General features: G+C 33.1%; 1 protein-coding gene across 2 annotated transcripts; it reads left to right on the plus strand.

The window, feature by feature from the left end:
- Nucleotides 1-427: 427 nt before the first annotated feature.
- On the plus strand, nt 428-18,739 carry LOC139822389 (cytochrome P450 6k1-like). 2 transcript variants are annotated; one of them, XM_071794048.1, is made up of 7 exons: nt 428-589; nt 12,724-12,896; nt 13,218-13,587; nt 13,804-14,144; nt 14,316-14,546; nt 14,648-14,899; nt 18,013-18,739. In XM_071794048.1, the coding sequence occupies exons 2-7, from the start codon at nt 12,731-12,733 to the stop codon at nt 18,174-18,176; spliced, it is 1,524 nt and encodes a 507-aa protein (XP_071650149.1). In that variant the 5' UTR covers nt 428-589; nt 12,724-12,730; the 3' UTR covers nt 18,177-18,739. The 2 variants fall into 2 exon arrangements, with proteins under 2 accessions (XP_071650149.1, XP_071650150.1); XM_071794049.1 differs by having other exon boundaries at nt 431-589; nt 14,376-14,546.
- The last annotated feature ends 1,880 nt before the right edge of the window (nt 18,740-20,619 follow it).

Genomic DNA, 20,619 nt, shown 5'->3' on the forward strand with positions numbered 1-20,619 from the left:
CTTTCTATTTTACGTTTCATAAAACGGCTTTTGTCCAATGGGCGCTGCGCAACAGTCGCAACACTATGGCGTCTTATATAATCGAAATTCCGAGATTAATGTATGGAAATTAATGTAACCACTTTTTAATTATTGAATGGTTTTCGCCAGAGCTCGTAAACGCCAAATTCACGATGCAATCAGGCCCGTTTATCAGGATTCGCCCTCTTATAAAAGCCATGGAACAGGAGCTGTTTGGTATCACGGAAAAAGGTATTCACCGTATGAGATCATGCAAGGCGGACCATGAAACGCGCTGCGCCCTGCCACTACGCTGGACCGTGTCCCTCACTCTCTTCCGTCGTGCGCCCATGTCAAAACACGCTGCCGCGCAGCAACGTCTTTCCTCTGCTTTCCTAAGACGTTGTTGCGCGGCAGCGTGTTTTGACATGGGCGCACGACGGAAGAGAGTGAGGGACACGGCCCAGCGTAGTGGCAGGGCGCAGCGCGTTTCATGGTCCGCCTTGCATGATCTCATACGGTGAATACCTTTTTCCGTGTAGTTGTAATCAAGTCTTCAAGAGTGAAACTGCTGGAAGAAGTCACACGAGTAAGTTGTGTTTTCACCTGTTACAAAAGTGTCTTTCTGATAATCCAAAATTTGTTGTAAAACACCGGGAAGTTCAAGAAACGCTTGTAATTGTTTTTGGATAGGAACATAACAACAAGTTATATTTTTTATTGTAAGTGATAGTTCACGTATCAATCAAAGTTATTAATCAAATTTTATATTTTCAATATCTTGAATATAGGCATATCTTTTCAAACATTTTCTTTGGCTATTAAAGATTACTACTTCAATAATTTCATAAATATATGCTCGCTTTGTGGAGGATAATAAATACCCATAACATGGAAATTTTTGAAAAGTATGTCTAATGCTTTTAAACAGTTCTTATATTCGTACTGTAAATGTCTCACTATTGTTAATATTCCCGGTGGAATGTGCGTGACAAACTCATCAACGTAGCACGGGTATTAATTAATATCAGACCCCGCGTTTGATACGTAATTAAGACGAGGATAGTGATGTGGGAAAAGAAGATAAGGTTTACGCCGTTCACTTCAATCTATATTTCTTCCGAGATTCAAGCCGCTTACAATATAGTAGGGGAGCCCAGAAGGCTAAATGTTCTCATATGTCTTGAGCATTTTCATATGTGATCGTGCGCGTTATCTCTACTCGCTCATTCAGTAACAGCCCTACTCTCGTTTGCTCGACGAGTCGATGACGGCGCTGAGGAGTTCCGTCAAATTGGCACCCGACTTTAACAAAATGAATTTTTAAAAAAAGGAAATTGTAGCATATTCATTGTAGTTGTTTGTAGTAACAATAATTTCGTTTGTAGTTTTATCGATTTTGCAAAAACAAAGATTTTTAAAAATCACTCTTGCCTAAAATTGAGATATTTAAAATTCGCTCGCGCCATGTGTTTTAGAATCGTTTGTAGTTGTTTGTAGTAACAATAATATCGTTTGTAGATTTATCCATTTGGAAATAACAAAAAATTTAAAAAATCACTCTTACTCAAAATTGAGATATTTGAAATTCGCTCGCGCCATGTGTTTTAGAATCGTTTGTAGTTGTTTGTAGTAACAATAATTTCGTTTGTAGTTTTATTCATTTGGAAATAACGAAAAATTAAAAAAATCACTCTTACTCAAAATTGAGATATTTGAAATTCGTTCGCGCCATGTGTTTTAGAATCGTTTGTAGTTGTTTGTAGTAACAACAATTTCGTTTGTAGTGGAATAATTTAAAAGTTGCAATGTATTTGTAATAAACAAATAACGTATCTTTGTCAATTTTAAAGATATCTCGAATCCGCTTGCGCCATGTGTTTTAGAATCGTTTGTAGTTGTTTGTAGTAACAATAATTTCGTTTGTAGTTTTATCCATTTGGAAATAACAAAAAATTTAAAAAATCACTCTTACTCAAAATTGAGATATTTGAAATTCGCTCGCGCCATGTGTTTTACAATCGTTTGTAGTTGTTTGTAGTAACAATAATTTTGTTTGTAGTTTTATCCATTTCAAAATAACGAAAAATTTTAAAAATCACTTTTACCCAAAATTGAGATATCTGAAATCCGCTCGCGCCATGTGTTTTAGAATTGTTTGTAGTTGTTTGTAGTAACAATAATTTCGTTTGTAGTGGAATAATTTAAAAGTTGCAATGTATTTGTAATAAACAAATTACGTATCTTTGTCAATTTTAAAGATATCTCGAATCCGCTTGCGCCATGTGTTTTAGAATCGTTTGTAGTTGTCTGACAAGTTTGTAGTTGTTTGTAGTTGTTTTAGAATCGTTTGTAGTTGTCTGACAAGTTTGTAGTTGTTTAACAACTACAAACGATTCTAAAACACATGGCGCAAGCGGATTCGAGATATCTTTAAAATTGACAAAGATACGTAATTTGTTTATTACAAATACATTGCAACTTTTAAATTATTCCACTACAAACGAAATTATTGTTACTACAAACAACTACAAACGATTCTACAACACATGGCGCGAGCGGATTTCAGATATCTCAATTTTGGGTAAGAGTGATTTTTAAAATTTTTTGTTATTTCGAAATGGATAAACCTACAAACGAAATTATTGTTACTACAAACAACTACAAACGATTGTAAAACACATGGCGCGAGCGAATTTCAAATATCTAAATTTTGGGTAAGAGTGATTTAAAAAAATTTTTGTTTTTGCAAAATGGATAAAACTACAAACGAAATTATTGTTACTACAAACAACTACAAACGATTCTAAAACACATGGCGCGAGCGAATTTCAAATATCTCAATTTTAGGCAAGAGTGATTTTTAAAAATCTTTGTTTTTGCAAAATCGGTAAAACTACAAACGAAATTATTGTTACTACAAACAACTACAAAGAAAATGCTACAATTTCCTTTTTTTTAAAATTCATTTTGTTAAAGTCGGGTGCCAACTTCACGGAACTGCGTTGAGGCCGTGTCGTAAACACGTCCTCCAAGCCTCTTCGCGCGCGCGACGTTAAGGAGGGTCCACATTATCGAGCCGAACCGCAAGCCGAACTTCGTTGCGAGCCGATCATGCGTCCACATTGTCGAGCCGACGGGCTCGCGCGAGGCTCGCGAACCTCGAATCGAACATCAGTGCGAACCATCGCGTACTCACCCCACGAATCTGCAAGGATTTTGATGATACGCGGTTTGGCTCGCAGTGTCCCACCAAAAGTCGGTATTTCGACGAAACATCAAAAGATGCTTTTTATGATCAGATTATACGCTTTGTCGGGTGGTAGACTGGTATTTAAGCTTCGAGCTAGACAAATAATGACAAAAAACAAAAAATGAACGATGAAAGAAAACGTGAGTAATTGCCCAGTCGCTGTATTTGATTCTATCCACGTATGTGCAGTCTACACGACTACTGATAGACAAAATGGAATGGTCTGATAAAAAATGTTTAAAATTAATTAGTGATTATGAGCAGAAAAGATTATTATATACGGGACGCTAAAAATCCCGAATATTATAACAATTAAAAAAATGCATATTTATATTTACAATCGTATTTTTAACGTTGCAATATATATTATAAATTTATTGCGTATTTATCATAGATTTAGAGTATGTTTATGCAATATTAATTAAATATGGTTGGTAACACTCTAAATATTGTTTTATGGTTTGAAAAGGAATTAAGCTTTGAATACAAGAAAATAATGAAAGCACGCATATGTATACACATATTTAGTCGTCTTTTCCTGTTCTCATACTTTTTTTTATAAGAAGAAATAAGTAAAGAACTCGAATGTGATAGTGACATGTGCAAAAAAAAGATGACGATATTATTGGCATCTCTGCAAAGAGAAAAAGCAAAAATAAAAAAAGTATGGAAACAGGAAAAGGTGAGTGAATATATGTATATGTGCTTTTATTATTTTCCTGTATTCAAAACTTAATTCCTTTTCAAACCATAAAACAAAATTTAGAATTAATATTGCATAAACATACTCTAAACCTGTGATAAATACGCAATAAATTTATAATATATATATTGCAATGTTAAAAAATACGATTGTAAATATAAATATGCATTTTGCATACATGTATTAAGAATTTATATTAATTTTATTATAAATTTCAATACGAGATTTGACTTCAAAAAATTTTAACTCATGTTCGCGGTTCGCGATGGAGTTCGATTTGAGGTTCGTCTGCAAGTTCTGCTCGAGATTCGGTTCGGGACTCGGTTCGCCGTTTGGCTCGATAATGTGGACCCTCCTTTACGCAATAACCCGCGCCGAAATTTTTTGCAACATAGTAGAGGAAAATTAGGTTTTTATCTCGGAACCGGTTAAAACTACTCGGATTTAAATGTTTTTTTTTTTAATGTAGGTAATTAAAAACACTACAATGTTTATGGGTTAAAAATTGACGCTTTAAATAGGAAATTCAAGAAAATTCCAAAAAATTGAAATTCTAAGACAAAACATTTTTTAAACGTACTAGTTTGCATTTTTTGCTTCTATATATACCATAATCCAAATTATTTACAAATCTCATAATAAGAAACAGGAATATTGAATTATGTTACGTACATTGTGTTACACTGTGTTAATTTTGGTCTATATCGAAAATTTGAAGCGTTACTTACATGAGACAATTTGAACTTTTTGCGCAAATGTGCGCCTAAGCAATTTAGATACGAAAAACTATATAATCAGGGCTGCGTTCAGAAATTCAATCTGGATAACTTTGAGCTATAGTTTACGTCTCTATTATACGTACACTATAGCATTAGAGTTACCTAGGTAAATAAGTTAAAGGCAATAAAAAATATTAATAAAAGTTTAAGTTATGTTAATAAGCATGCAAATTTAATATTAGATTTAAAAAATTAGAATTATTATTTGAGAACTTAAGTAGATTTGCTTGTTTGAACGTAGTAGAAAACTAACACCAATATTGCATAACAATATAAACATATAATCACTGTAAAAAAAATCTGTATTAAAATTAATATAAAAATGTAGGAAGTTTTTATGCATATACCGTATATGAAATTTCAAATACGAAGTTGAAATTTGAAGGAGTGGTATTTCGAAAATAAAAGTATCGAGCAGTAATATTAGTATGCTCATCTGTTTGCAAATTCATATACCTGTAAATGAATTTTGATCTTTAAGCATATTTAAATTAAGAAACAGGTTTTCTAATTTTCATGAACATTGACCTGAGAATTGTCTCAAGACTAAATAAATTTCAAGTACATGAAGTGTTGTAATTTTACTATGTTGGAATATTATTATCAATATACATAGTGGTTATTACGGGACAAATCTGTAGAAATATCATAGAAACAAGTGTCACAAAAGTGTCATACAGTGCATTAATTGTATGGTCTTGATTCTGAGAATTCTGGGACCTGTTTCTTAATTTACGTATATTTAAAGGTCAAAATTGCTTTACAAGTATCTGATTTTTCAAACAGATGCGCATAGTAATATAAATGCTCGTTACTTTTATTTTCAAAATACAACTTTTTTAATTTTCAATATCTTATTTGAACTTTTATTTACGGTATCTGCATAAAAACTACCTACATATTTGTACTTATTTTAATACAAAAATATTGAATATTAAATAAAAATATTTTTTTCACAATAAGGGAGACCGCGGCTAAGCCGACAGCGGGGCGAACTTGACACTAGGCTTTTTGCCAATTTAAATCTATCGTAGAAACTTGCCTTTGCTACTGTAAATGCGTCTTTATGTGCCAGTATTATCAACGGAATTTAGTAATATTCTGAGTTATAGTGTAATTTTTAACGCGACATAAGTGTTTTTGATAGTGAAAAGTAATTTTTCTGATCTCTCGAAAATGTCTACTCTTTCATCGAGCTTTACTCTTGCGAATCTACCGCTAAGTGATTTTGATGGGAAATTCGATGCTTTACGAATCCGATAATAATTTTTGCATATTTTTAAAATTTATATATTTTTGGAGTAACAAAAGTAAAAAACGACGTTCGGGGCTAAGTCGACACGACGCCACCGGGGCAAAGACGACACTAACCTAAAGTGACATTATCGCAAAAAAGGTCACTGTTTCGTCCGATTCCGATGACGATTTAAGGAACATCTGTTGCGTGTGTTCGGAAAACATTTCATTAGCTTCTAATAACAAACAATGCATTTTATGCAACCGTATGGCTCATGACGAATGTGTGCGCACATCTGATCGCGAGTTTACGTGTATAAATTGTTTTTCAGACAGTTCATAAAAAGATAATTAAAAGTTTAATCTTTTTTTTCTCATTATTTTAAATAATTGTTTACTTTATTCCGACTTTTTGTTTCTAATACACAATGTCTTTTCATTTGATAAACAATGTATTTTTATTTTTAAACAATAAAAAAATAAGTTCTAGATCAAATTGTGTCGATCAAACAAAGTGTTGAGTTTGCCCCGGCGGGGTGTCGAGTTCGCCCCGTCATTTTTCAATTCGAAAATTTGTCTTCGCGTCACTTTTCCTTTCCTGGCGGCAAAACAAAGCGACGTACAGCAAAACTTCCTGAATCAATTTTGTACCTGAAGAAACACTCTTTAAATATACATCATTGAATTTGCCTAAAAATTTTAATTAAATATTAAAAATTGCCTTTGAAAAAATAGTGTCGGCTTAGCCCCGGTCTCTCCTACCTTTACGGAAATGTTGGAATTTTGATTCCTGTAGAGCGGGACGAAAGTGATGCCCGCAATTTCACACCAGGACTTTATATTTTTTCTTCCTAGAAAGAGAAAGTAAGCCGCCCTGGCGTGAAGTTGGCTACTGTCGCCTCGCTCTACAGGCATCAAAATTCGAACATTTCCGTAAAGGTAATTGTGAAAAATATCGTATGTGTACCACGGAGAGAAAGCTTTTTTTCAGACTCGTGCAGTGATTGCCGCCCGAGCCATATATATACCTTATATTATATATATTAAAAATGAATATACCATTTTAAAGTTGCTTGCCCAATTTGATCTCTTCTGATTCCTTTTCTAAACAAAAGGTGTGGATTCAATATAAAAAATAAATTCCGATTATTTGCACATATATATAGCCAGAACACTTTTATTTCTTTAAACTAAATTACTATAATATACATTTTTTGTAATATATATTTGCTTTTTGGTAATAAACTAATTATTTTGTTTCTGTCATTTTTTTGTCGAAAATCTCAATCTTTAAAAGCCTCCACAGCATTAGCCAGCTTCATCACGTAACTATCATAGAACAGTGCGTTTTTTTTTTTCCTTCCGCTTATGTCCAGTTTTAGGGTTTATTTGAAGTAATACTCTGAAATAAAAGAAAATAAGACTCTTAAAAAAAGACGTTCAAGAGACGTTCAGCACGAAAGAGTTTCCTTACTCCATTTGACATCATTTGTGAGAAATATATATTAGGAAAACGTAATCTGATATTTTTTTTCCAGTTATATGTATGCGCCACAGACCCTTGATAAGAAAATGGTATACACAAAAATACCTCACCTTTGAATAAACTCCAAAGTTTTTTGAACCTCTGGCAGATATACGTAGCCAAATACGTATAAATATGCCAAAAACGTAATTAGAAATCCATCCAGTACACCTCGGGCGCATAGGACGACCTTTTCCTCCAGTACGACGTCGCACTTTGCTTCGATGTCGAATAGCGATTTTCCTGTTATATTATATTGAATTCAGATAAACAATATAACTATTAAACCAATTCCGCTGTCTAATAAAGTACTAAAAAATTTTATATAATTAATTTTTCAAAATTTTACAAATTTTTATACAATTATTACTGAATTTGTATATGCTTATTCATGGAAATTATAACTTGCCTCTCACAATCATAATCGGGGAGTCCTGTTTTGCGTAATCTGCTATTTCGGTGCTCTCTACGTCCTCCTACAAGCAAAGTAAAGCGTACAAATTGATTAGTAACAGTAAGTCGTACTGTGACAATTTCAAACTAATCTAAATTTAAATCATCCAAATGGTTTCAAAACCATTCCAAATCCAAAAGTGCCGAAAAAAATATAATCGTTCAAACATAGAGCACTAGTTAAAGGAATTTGACGGAAATAAAAATATTCAAAATCGAGTCAATGTGAATAAAATATATAGGGAAAGCACTAAGCCAGTGATTGCTGAGATCAATTCACAATTATTTGCAAGCAGTAATGTCAAAAATAGAAAATTATGGCACTCACGGGTATGACCCTGAATAAGTATTGCGGATCTTCCTTCAACTGTGTGGCGATTAGAGGAAAGATCACCGCTATCAATGCGACTTCACTTTGTGTAGCTGTACTCGATGCTTTTGCATCAGATATTATTTGAAGAATGTCAATCTTAGAATCATTCGGTTTTGTTTCGCTAATGCTATTCGATTGCCGTAACTTTATCATTTTCGATTTCTCGCTGAAGATAATGTATTTTCGGATTGGCTTGGCGTACATAGTCAAACTTTCTTCCCACGTTGCTTGAACTGATTTGCCAAGAAGACGTGAAGCATGGTCTATGAGGTACTTTGAGCTTTGAAGGTACGGCCAGACCTGGAGCAGTTGGACGAGATCTCTCGTTTTCTTATTGATGTCGACTCTCTGTGTCGGGTAGGTATCGTCCATTAATTGAGATATTTCTTTTTCGTCTTTCTCGTCAGATTTGAAGAATTGAATGAGTTGCAATTTTTTGTTTGTTTGTGAAGTTGTCGACTCGGTTGGCGGCAAAAGTGGTTGATACTCAGTACACTCTTAAGCATGTACCGCGTAGTATCTCCAAATTCGAGGTACTAATTTCTAAATGGAAATGACATTTGGAGTTACATGCTGCTAGGAGATACTTTTCCCGGTACAGTAGCACGAGGTACGGAATACACGAGGTACTGATAAAGAAGGAGGTACCGATTGGAGGTACCGCACTTATAAATTCACGGTACAATTTTTTAGGAGATACAGTTTTAGGAGGTACAGTTTTTTAGGGGGCTTCCCGTATGTACCCCGTACATACGTACCTCGTACGTACATATGTACCTCGTACAAATGTGTACCTCCTACATATGTACCTCGTACAAAAGACATTCGCGAAGCACTCGACGCGGACGCGTGCACGGACGTGTCATAGGAGGTACAGTTTTTTAGGGGGCTTTCCGTATATACCTCCTACATACGTACCTTGTATACGTAGCCAACCATGGCATGATCGCGACATTTGTTGAACGAAAGACATTCGCGAATAGCAGCGGGCAATATTATATCATATATCCAATTCGAAACTTTATTTAAACTATCATATATCCAATTCGAAACTCTTTTTAAACTGAATTTGTTTCTTAAGATAATTTTTGAAAAATTATATATTTGCGCTGGTATGACATATGTAGACTATATATAACGTTTACTTCAAATTAAGAAGTAGTCGACCACGTAAGGCAGTTGGCTCACGATGCAGAGGTCCCGAGTTCAAATCCCACCAAGGTAAGTGTGTTTTTCAAATACAAAAAAATATTTATAATCATAGACTGCATCTTAAGAAACAGATTTAGTTAAAAAATAATAATAAAATTTCGAAATAAATAATTTTTTTTGTCGGGTGAATATTCGTTGCCCATAACGTACTTCCTAACTTCGAGGTACCATGTACCTCCAATTTTTGGCGACACATGCTTAAGAGTGACTTATGTCCCTCGTAATTACGTAGGGACAAAATTTTAACATGTACCTCCAATTTTTGGCGACACATGCTTAAGAGTGTACAACCATATTCATCTTGTTTTCGCGGCTTCGGTAGCGCAGGAGCAGGATCATCTGCGGTCTCCTCATTGAGCCGAATTTCGGGGCGTCTTTTTGTTTCCTTATCGATTTCTTTTCGATAATTAACGGCGTTATAAATCTGCTGCAGCAAACTTTCCATTCCAGATCCCACGGTTTTATTGTTGATCACATCGCTGAAGGTTTTGGGATATTTCTCAGTGATGATCTTTGCAATCCGCTCAGCCGTTCTTCTTGAGTAGTCTTTCAGATCTTGTGTCATGTACTCTGCGATACCAGCTACCATTGTTCGTCTGTCGACTTCAAGAGCTCTTTGACCGTTATTGCAGCATTCTGTCAGACGCCTTGGGAATATTTTCCATATGTTGCTTCCCAATACTTCTACGGGGTGCGACGAAGTAATCTGATCATCATGACCCCCTGAAATGCTTGTCGTTGGAGTAGATTGTCCAGCTTCGGAGTTCTCAACAGCACCGTTCTTGGCCAATGATTACCACGATAAATCCTCCGACAGTAGCATAAGATTTATGGGTGTTTGAGAGAGCTTCGCAATGTCAGAAAGAATTTCGTCATCTTCGATTTCGGTTCCGTCTTCTTCTAATACTACCTGAATGAGAGACGTTATAGAAAATAAAGTAAGTTAATTAAAACAATAACTGCATACACATATTAAATGTGAAAAAGTAAATCTCGAAAAGGTTGCCGAAAGATTTCCAAAAAACGTCATACGATATCATTATAAGGATAATATTTTCTTCAAACGGCGACGCCCTTCTTGCAGTTTATTGCGCCCTGCAGAAGATTAGCAAAAAGAGGCGTCTTCATGCAAATGTGTAAATCTACCATGCGGCACATGCAACAAAACGGTCAATGCCAACAGTTGAAGAATAAAGAAAAAAAGAAAAGCCGTGTTAACCAGTGTTAAGCAGTTTTATACGCACAACGTCAGCCATTTTCAATTTAGCTTTTGCACCAGCAATTAGCTCTGTTAGCGTCGCTGCTTTTATCATTACTTTTCTGGAACGATCGGAATGGCACACTTTAAACAGTGACATGCTGCTGATCTGCAGATCTGCGAATAAAGCAATAATAACACTAAAACATAAGAAAAGATATTGAATGCGTAAACATAATGCACAACATTTCATAAAAGTCAAGATACAATTATTTGTGAATTTGTGATGCACCTCCACCATTTCTGAGACACACATAACTTATTGCAGTTTTTTTTTCTTTGCAAAAACCAACCTTCAATATTAGCTTCAATTTTACAGAAGGCGAGCAACCATACCGTAGCTTGGTTTCACGCAAATAATGGTCCCAATATTATATATGTACAGTTTTTCCGTACTTGGCAAATCGTCTAATGATAAACATTCGTATCTGATACATTTTCCGATCTGATAAACGTGAAGATATGGAATAAAAAGCGTCTCCAATACTTCGAATACCATGAATACACATTGTTCATCGCTCAAAAGAATAGACACTTTTCCGATTTCAATACCATATTGATAGCCTTTTTGCCGAATCACTAAACACCCTGGTAACCATATCCGATAGAAAACGATTAAAAACGGCTATATCTGTATCGTTTTTAATCGTATCTTATCGGTTCTATCGTTGCATATTTAGAAGACAGATAAAACATTAATCGAATCGAATCGGTTTCTATCGTTTTAGGTCCGAATAAGAAAATAACTATACAAATTTTATAGTTATGAATCGTTTTCTATATGTACAATTATTGCCCGTCTGAATCAATCGTATATACACGATATAATATGTATCGTTATTTATGGTAATAATTTTACCGTATGCATTAATACGGATATATAAGAATAAAATGATAGACATTTTATCGATATTTATATAACCGATACATCTATCGTTTTTTATCAGGATTTTCTGACATACAACTTATCATCTTCTTTATGGCAGCAAATCGGTTTGTTTTCTATCGTATATTAATGATATAAATTGAATCGTTTGAAAACCTTCTACTTTGTATATGTTTGTATAAAGTTAAAACGATAGACATCTCGTCGATATTTATACGATTTAACCGAACCGATACATCTATCGTTTCTTATCAGGATTTTCCGACATACAACTTATCATCTTCTGTACGGCAGCAAATCGGTTCGTTTTCTATTGTATATTAATGATATAAATTGAATCGTTTGAAAACCTTCTACTTTGCATGTGTTTTTATAAGGTTAAAACGATAGACATCTCGTCGATATTTATACGACTTAATCGAACCGACACATCTACCACTGCGATGCTATAAATATACAAAATATTTTCCAAAGATATGTAAAGATGTATATTTTTCAAATATTAAAAAAATCTTTCAAACGTGAAACAATTAGTGCTGATTGGGTCAAACATATTTTATTTTTCGAAGCAATATTTCTAAAAAATTTTACAAATATTATTGAATATACTTATTTGCAATCTTTTAAAAATATTTTTGAAAATATTTTCTGACATGATCTGGCGGACATAGAAACATTCTAAAAATATTTTTGTAAATTATTTTAATCTTCCTAAAAAATATTTTAAAAATATTTTGTGCTGTATGGGAGCTTCGAACCAGACAATTTTTGTCTGAAACAATTTTTCCAATCTCTTTTACTTTAAGAGATATTCAGTTAAATCACTTAAAATGATACACCCTGTATATATGCAAGTGTATGATGAATGTATGTCTTATTCTTACATCGGTTTTATTTTCGCTCTTGTTTTATTTGAGCTTATAAATTTTATTTATATTTATAAGATCTATGCGCGAGATTGTTATAGGGATCGTTATAGGGAGCGTCGACAGTACGCTATCTCCTTATTATTTTTTTTATAAAAAAGTTTTTCCTCTTGTTTCAGATCCACTATGGTACTTTTTGAAGCAATCGAGGCTTTCATCATTGCCCTGACAATTACATACGTATATTATAAATACCGTTTTAATTTCTGGAAAAAGAGAAATGTATTTAACCCTACACCTTCGTTTCCAATGGGAAACATGACAGCCATCATGACAGGAAGAAAGCAAGCAGGCGAGTACCTCTATTACTTTTCATAATATTGACATAGACAATGTAAGTGTATAATTACTTTTTTGAATGTCTCCACATTTTTCATTAAATAAAATACACAAATAATTTAGATAGAAATGACAAAATTGAAATTTAAAAGTAAAAGTAATTTACAAATACAAAGTTTTTAATATAGCAATATGGTAAATCACTTTCTTTTTTATAATCATTACAGATATGTTTGTACTTTTACTAAATTATTAATAATTTACACTGTTTTTATTTGTATTTTTACTTAAAAAAAAAATCGCAGAATTATGTAAAAGAAAAATTTATCAACAGGTGTATATGCTCATGATGTCTATTTAAAATATAAAGATCATCGTATTTTTGGAGTGTATCTGCTTTTTAAACCAATCTTGGTGATCGCCGATCCAAACATTATTCAAATAATATTGGCAAAAAAGTTTGAAAGTTTCCACGACCGTGGCCTGTACATTAATGAAAAAATAAATCCATTGTTCGACAATTTGGTTTTTATGAATGGAAAAAAATGGAAAACTTTACGCAAAAAATTAATGCCCACTTTTAAAGCGGAACATTTAAAGCGAATGTTCGATATTGTGAAGGAATGTGGGGAAGAACTTACAAACTATCTGGAGACCAAAGCACAGATGAGTGATTCCGTCGAAATGAAAGATATGTTTGCAAGGTATATTGTTTTTAAGACGAAAAGTGTAAATATTATAGGATGAAAGAGAATAAATAACATATTCACGTAATGAAATTCTTTTAACTTAATTTTTATATATATCAATCTTTCTTTATTCATTTAAGTTATTTCTTATACTATAATTTTATAACATCTTTAATGTTTCGTACATTTTGATAAAAGTTATTAAAAATTAGTTACCAATTTGACCAACAGATACACCACTGATGTAATCATGTCAACAGCATTTGGTATAAAATCAAATTGCATTGAAGAATCAAATAATGAATATCGAAAACAAAGCAAAAATATTTTACGGATGAAAATTTCAAGAATTATCCTGAATATGTCTATGCCTGGAATTATGGATTTATTTTCAATTCCCCTCATAGACCGATCAGTCAACACCTTTTTCACGAACCTATTTCAAAAAAGTGTAAAAAATAGAAGAGCGCATAAAGAAATAATAAGATACGATTTTATGAATATTCTCATTCAATTGATGGACAATGGCTACGAGGTTGAGTCTGACAATGATGAGAAGACCGACGTAACATGTAAATATATATTTTTACATATTATATATTACATTAATACCCGCAGTTTCCCTACATGTCTTAAAAATTCACATCTATTATCTCATATATGTTGCAGTTTTGAAAATAAATAATTAAGATTTTTTTTTAAACAGATCATTTAAAAAACTACATTATTTTATTCACTTGCAGCAACCGTAAATAAACTTACTATGGAAGAAGCTACTAGCCAAAGTTTTATCTTTTTCCTAGCTGGCTTTGAAACCTCCGCGGCGACGTCAATGTTCGCTATATATGAATTAGCGAAAAATCAAGTAATTCAAAACAAAGTTCGTCAGGAAATTGACGAAATATTGGAAAAGCATGGTGGTCTGACCTATGATGCCGTAAACGAAATGACATATCTTGAAAAAGTAATAAATGGTAAGTATTACAATAAGTAACAATAATATTTTGTTATTAATAGATAAATTGCTTGTATTTTTGATCAAATATATCTTTATACCTTTCTTTTACATATTCAGAAACTCTTAGAAAATATCCACCTATCCCAATGTTGAACCGAATCTGCACTAAAGATATAGACTTGCCAATAGTGAACATTCGCATCCCCAAAGGGATTCCTATCGTTATACCGGTGCTTGGGCTGCATCGAGATCCCTCGATATACCCAGATCCGGAAAGATTTGATCCGGAACGATTCGCAGAAGATGAGAAAGCGAAAAGGCATCGTTTTACCTTTTTGCCATTTGGAGGAGGCAGACGAAAGTGCATTGGTAAGGATATGAATAAATCCACTAAGGTGTGTGGTTGCTCAAATCAATATGATAAAAATTGGTTGAAATTTATGGAGGATATTTGTCTACGGGAATCTGTCGTCCATGCTAAAGTTGAAAACAATTGTCTGCATAATTGTTGAGTAATTAATTATTGAAGTTATACTCTCTCTCTCTCTCTCTCTCTCTCTTTCTCTCTTATACACGAGACATAGGGTGCGTTCCACTTATCGCTCGCAACGCTTGTGGAATCATTTCATCCTTGTTGTTTATCAAATGTTAAACAAGGACGAAATGATGCTCGCGAGCGTTGTGAGCGATAAGTGGAACGCACCAATAACAAAAATATTACCTAACCTCTCTAATGTAACTCTCAAAAACATATTAAAAACAATAAGAATTTAATGAAAATAGGTGCAAATAATGCTTTACATATTTAGAAAGAACTTTTTCGAAGACTGAAGTGATTTATCTTTATAGTTATCAAGAAATTGTAAAAATAAAACAGGACCACATTTATTATTGTCACATTTTAACGTGGATAATAACGTATTTGGATTTCAATTGTACCAACTTTTTTTTAAGCCTTAAGAAACAGTAATTGAATGCATTCTACATATTTATTTGCTAAAACTCGTTTATTTCACGCGACGAAAATCTAACCCTGGCTTTCCTCCTGCCGAGCCACCCGCTCCGCAGCGAAACGTCAACCACACACCTTAAGCCTTAATATATCTATAATAATTTATTTATCAAATTATTATTTAAAGTTATTTTTATCGTCTTGGGCACGTCTGTCTTTTGTAATATTTGCATTTTAACACAATAGTTGCGTCTTAATGACTTCTTTAATCATATTTAAGAAATGTATTTGGTAATTATTTAGATTAACGCGTACCCCTCTCCAATAACATTAACCTTGATATAACCCTGAGTAACTTTTATTTATAACTTAATCGTCGGTCATTGCTTATTTAAAAGTTGAGAACAAAAAAGTTCGAGAAATATAATAGTTTAATTGTGTCAGTGCTAAGGAAAGTAAATTACTGATATGTGTGTATAGACAGACCGTACAATAAGAGACCTTCTTGTTTTGCCACTGCGACGTCTCTTCGGTCGCGGAGCGGTTCGGCGCGACGGGAGAACGACCCAAAATCTAGACCGGGTGGCAGAGCCCTTCGAAACTCCAAAAAAACTACACGCGAAATTGTTGGGCGCCAGGTGTGTAGAAGGCCACACCACCTTTGTCTCGAAACGCTAAATACTCTCAGTTGCTCTCAATACTTGAATTACTCGCAATACTCTCACGGGCTCCGGCCGGTCGCGACAGCTGCTCAGTTTAGTCGGTCAAAGGTCGGGGTTCAGCGGATGGCCGAGTCTAGAGGAGTTGGCTGTGGTTAGGCAGCGTCGAAATACACCAAACTTCGTTCGTAACTGATATAATATAAGATCACAACACAAAGCATATCAAAAGGTCATAATATCACGTATAATAACACTAGGGAGAATCCCGACTGGATGGATACATCATCTGGGCCCGTAACTGCGTCGGTACAGAACGCGAGATAATATTTACGAAAACGCTTGATCGTGTTTACTCCACGGGAGTCACGCTCCGTTCGCGTGAGGTTCTAACGAGGGCGTGATCAACTATTCCCCGCCGAAAGCCTGCCAAGGGCAACCATCCACGATACGCAATACTTCGGGCCCTTCAGGGCCCTAGGGCCTCTGCCCAGACGAATAGACGGTTTATAATCCGAGTGGTACTCTCCGACGAAATAAAAATAAGTGTGACGTTATGTGTTCCGTCAGTTTCTATCGTAGGGCCAAGTATGCCCCGATCCTGAGATCCATCATTAGGACCACATCCACCACGTCACACCGAATAGGAAACAATTACTTAAAATGACTCTACTTTATATCCGCGCAGCAGTGCGATTCTGTAACTCGTTATGCGTCGTTATGTGCTCATAACGACAGTTGCGCAGCTTTTTTCTTATATAGTATACCTGCGCAACTGTCGTTATAAACACATAACGACAGCATAACGAGTTACAGAATCGCACTGCAGAGAGACTACGCGCCAGAGAACGCTACGCGCTGCTAGAAATCGTCCGCCCCAGGAATAATGCACGCGAACGGAGAGTTCTCGTGAAAGGAACGGTACTCGCCGAATCCGTACCTCCCGCGGGGGAATTGATGTACGCAAAATACGTCTTTCTCGCCGAATAAACGACGCACGCCAAGTTAGTAAGTTCCGCCAAATGAACGGTACACGCGGAATAAGTATCTCTTGCCGGATAGACGATGCACGCAAAAGTAGTATGCCTCGCAGAACGCACGAACCCCGCAAAATAAAAGTAATTCTCGCCAAAGGAACAATATACACAAAATAAGGATTTCTCGTAGAACAAACGGTACCCGCAAAATAAATGTTTCTCTCTGAGGGAACGACACACGTAAAACAAAGGTTCCTCGCAAGATAATGCGATACACGCAAAATAGGGATTTCTCGCAAAAGAAACGATACACGCAAAATAAGAATTTCTCGCAAAATAAACGATACGCGCAAAATAAGGAGTTCTCGCAAAATAAACGATACACGCAAAATAAAGGTTTCTCGCAAACTAAACGATACACGCAAAATATTAGTACATTTCATTTAAATTTGTTTGATCATAACTTTTAAATAATGACCGACGATAAGTTATAAGAAAAAGTTACTCAGGACAACACATGTCAAGGTTAAAGAAAGAGAGTACGTTAATCTAAAAAATTACCATATTTTTTAACATTTTGTTCGATTTTATTTTAATAATAATTGTTGAATCACGCGAATGTTTATTAAAAAAATTTAATAAAATATAAATTATATTTAGTTTGGTAAATTACACTTAATTAAAATATGTTAATTTCGCTCTTTTCGCAAAAATATTTATAAAAATATTTAATTAATAACTTATTAATTTAATTTTCTAAATTTTTGTATGGTTTTTTTCAATGAAAAAAATGAGTAAATATTTTTTATATTGATAAAAAAGAACTTGCTAAATCTATAATAGGTTACCATGCAAACGTTTTATATATAAGTTTTATCCCTTATTAATTTTTAGGTGAACCATTTGGCAATATACAAACCAAAATCGGACTCGTAAGTCTTCTTTCAAAATATAGGTTTAAACCGCATTCCCAGACTGCGGTACCTTTCATTTTCAACGAAAAATCTTTCGGCCTCGCAGTGAAGGGTGGTGTATACCTCGTTATCGAGCCACGATAAAATAATTGTGCTCTTACGTGAATTAAAAATATTTCTATTTTTGGCTTATATTTGAAGAATGTACAAGGTGTCTCAAGTGTTTTTTAACAGCCAAATTGCAGTATATATGTTTGCGGGTAAACGTAAAAAAAACTGTTACATACACATGAAACAGTTATTTTTGAAAATATTAATTAGAGAAAGATGGAGTAATTCAAACCACTCTAAACCTTTTATAAGATAACTTGAAAACTATTAAATATAACTAAACTTTGTTCTTGTTGAGTTGTAATGCTAAATTTTACAACGTGATTCTAACAAATTTTGTTTATTTATATTAAGTTTAATGTTATAACATTTGAAGGTAAATTTTTATAGAGTAATTTGAACCACGTTGGGTGATACGCTTTATTAATTTTTGCAAAAAATAATTTGTTTTGTATTTTAATGCATATTAATAATGAAATATAGTCTATAATAATTATTATATTACATATTTATTATATTCTAATTTATTACATACTTTAATTTTTGTACGTTTTGTAACAATATCATACAAATATATGTAACAAGTTCAAACCTCATACCTAGACTGCAGTGCCGTTTATTTTCAACGAAAAATCATTTGCTCTCGCAGTAAAAGGCGGTACATATGTTATTATCGAACCACGATAAAATAATTGCGCTCTTCCTATATTTTTCTAATAATTTAAATATTGAAACTATTTTGTACTATATGTTTTCTAATTACTTATATGTAATTACCAACAATATATTAATAACCAATAATAAATTAAGGGAGTATTCTGATTTGAAAGGTCGTGAAAATAGGTATTTTTCATGAATTTTTTGTAGGAAAACGGAGAAACCGAATAACGTTAAACTTTTCATGTTCTTTTAACTTTATTTTGAGAATATATTTTTATTTTTTAAGTAACAAAAATGCTCTTTTTTATGTTATATCCTGTTTACTAGAATAAGTATAAATGACAGACGATGTAAATGATTCTAACTGTTCTAGGTATCAGAAATGCAAAAACCAAAAATTTTCTTATTCAGAAGAAGTGTGACTGCCGTCTGAACTAGAATAAACATTATACGTTTATTAGCTTTTTTCTTTTAATAAAATAATTCCAAAATTTAAAAAAAAGTTATAATATTTTTAATAAAAAGGCCGCCAAAATGAAAATATTTAGTTTAGTTCTAGTTCAGACGATAGCCACACTTTTCCTGAATAAAAAATTTTTTGTTTTACCGAGCGAAACAACGTAGTTGAGTTGCACTTTCTTAGGCGGCGCGTCGGAAAATGCGTCCCTAGGGATCCTTTAATGAGGGATGAGACAAAGCCGCCATTAATGGGAGCGGAAGTGACGGCAGGCATATTACGCGTCACTTTTGAATAAAATAAAATAACTGTATCGAAAATATGTCTATATAAATTCAATTCAAATTGAGGAATTAATTCAATTAAATTGAAGCAATAAATAAAATTTAATTAAATAAAATAAATTCAGTAAATTAAAAAATTAAGTAAATAGTAACAAACAATAAATACTGATAAATTTAATGTATCACAAAAAGTTAATAAATGCAGTAAACAATGCAATAAATAATTTTTTGTAGAAATTTAAAAGTTTTTATATAGCAAATTTGTAAATTCAATAAATAAATAAAAAAACAGAAAAATTTTAAAAATTATTTTTATATTAAAAATGTGTTGACGCGATAGTCTGAGCAAATGTATATTATTAACTTCCAGCTCTGAAAATTAAAACTTTTTAGAAAATAAGGAAAATATTACGATCAGTAGTTTAATTAACAAAAATTGTATTCATAATACATCTCCATGTTTTGAGGGTTCAGAAAGAGGATTTGTAATCCAATGGGTTCAGTAGTTTTTAAATAATTTAAGAATAAAATAAAGAAAACATTTGTATTTCTTTAATAAGACAAAAGCGAGATTTCTTGAAAGAAGTATTAGTTTTTGCTTCGCTCAAATAAGACAAATATGAACAATTTTCTGACAATTTGAAATGATATGTACAATTTAAAATTATTTATAATTAAACGGAATTTAAATTATAGACATTTTTGTTCGTGTTCAAAAAACACAAAAATTATGAATACAAAAAATCTTGTTGATTTTAATGTTGAAAATTCATGTATGACGAATAATAATGGTCTGCATGATTTGATTAACACGTTCTTGGGATATTTTTGCCTGAAAATAACAAAAATGAATTAATGAAAATTGAATATTATTAATAAATAATATCAATAACAAATAAAACATGCAGGTATAAAAAATACTTCCTTAACTGCATTAGATGTCAGACAAAAATATCGAAAAAGATTAATTGTGCTCAGAATGATTGTTTGAAGTTTGTTCTTCAATATACTCTTCTAAAATGAAATCAAAGTAATATCATTTACTTGCCAATCTTTTTATGATTATTATTCGAAT

Source organism: Temnothorax longispinosus, chromosome 11 (assembly GCF_030848805.1).
Source record: "Temnothorax longispinosus isolate EJ_2023e chromosome 11, Tlon_JGU_v1, whole genome shotgun sequence".
NCBI classification, from domain to species: Eukaryota; Metazoa; Arthropoda; class Insecta; order Hymenoptera; family Formicidae; genus Temnothorax; species Temnothorax longispinosus.

Bases quoted from the DNA above. Each gene is read 5' to 3' on its own strand.
- LOC139822389 (XM_071794048.1), top strand. From the start codon at position 12,731: ATGGTACTTTTTGAAGCAATCGAGGCTTTCATCATTGCCCTGACAATT. The intron at 12,897-13,217 runs GCGAGTACCTCT...ATTTATCAACAG, and splicing joins GACAGGAAGAAAGCAAGCAG to GTGTATATGCTCATGATGTC. The intron at 14,900-18,012 runs GTAAGGATATGA...ATTAATTTTTAG, and splicing joins AGGCAGACGAAAGTGCATTG to GTGAACCATTTGGCAATATA.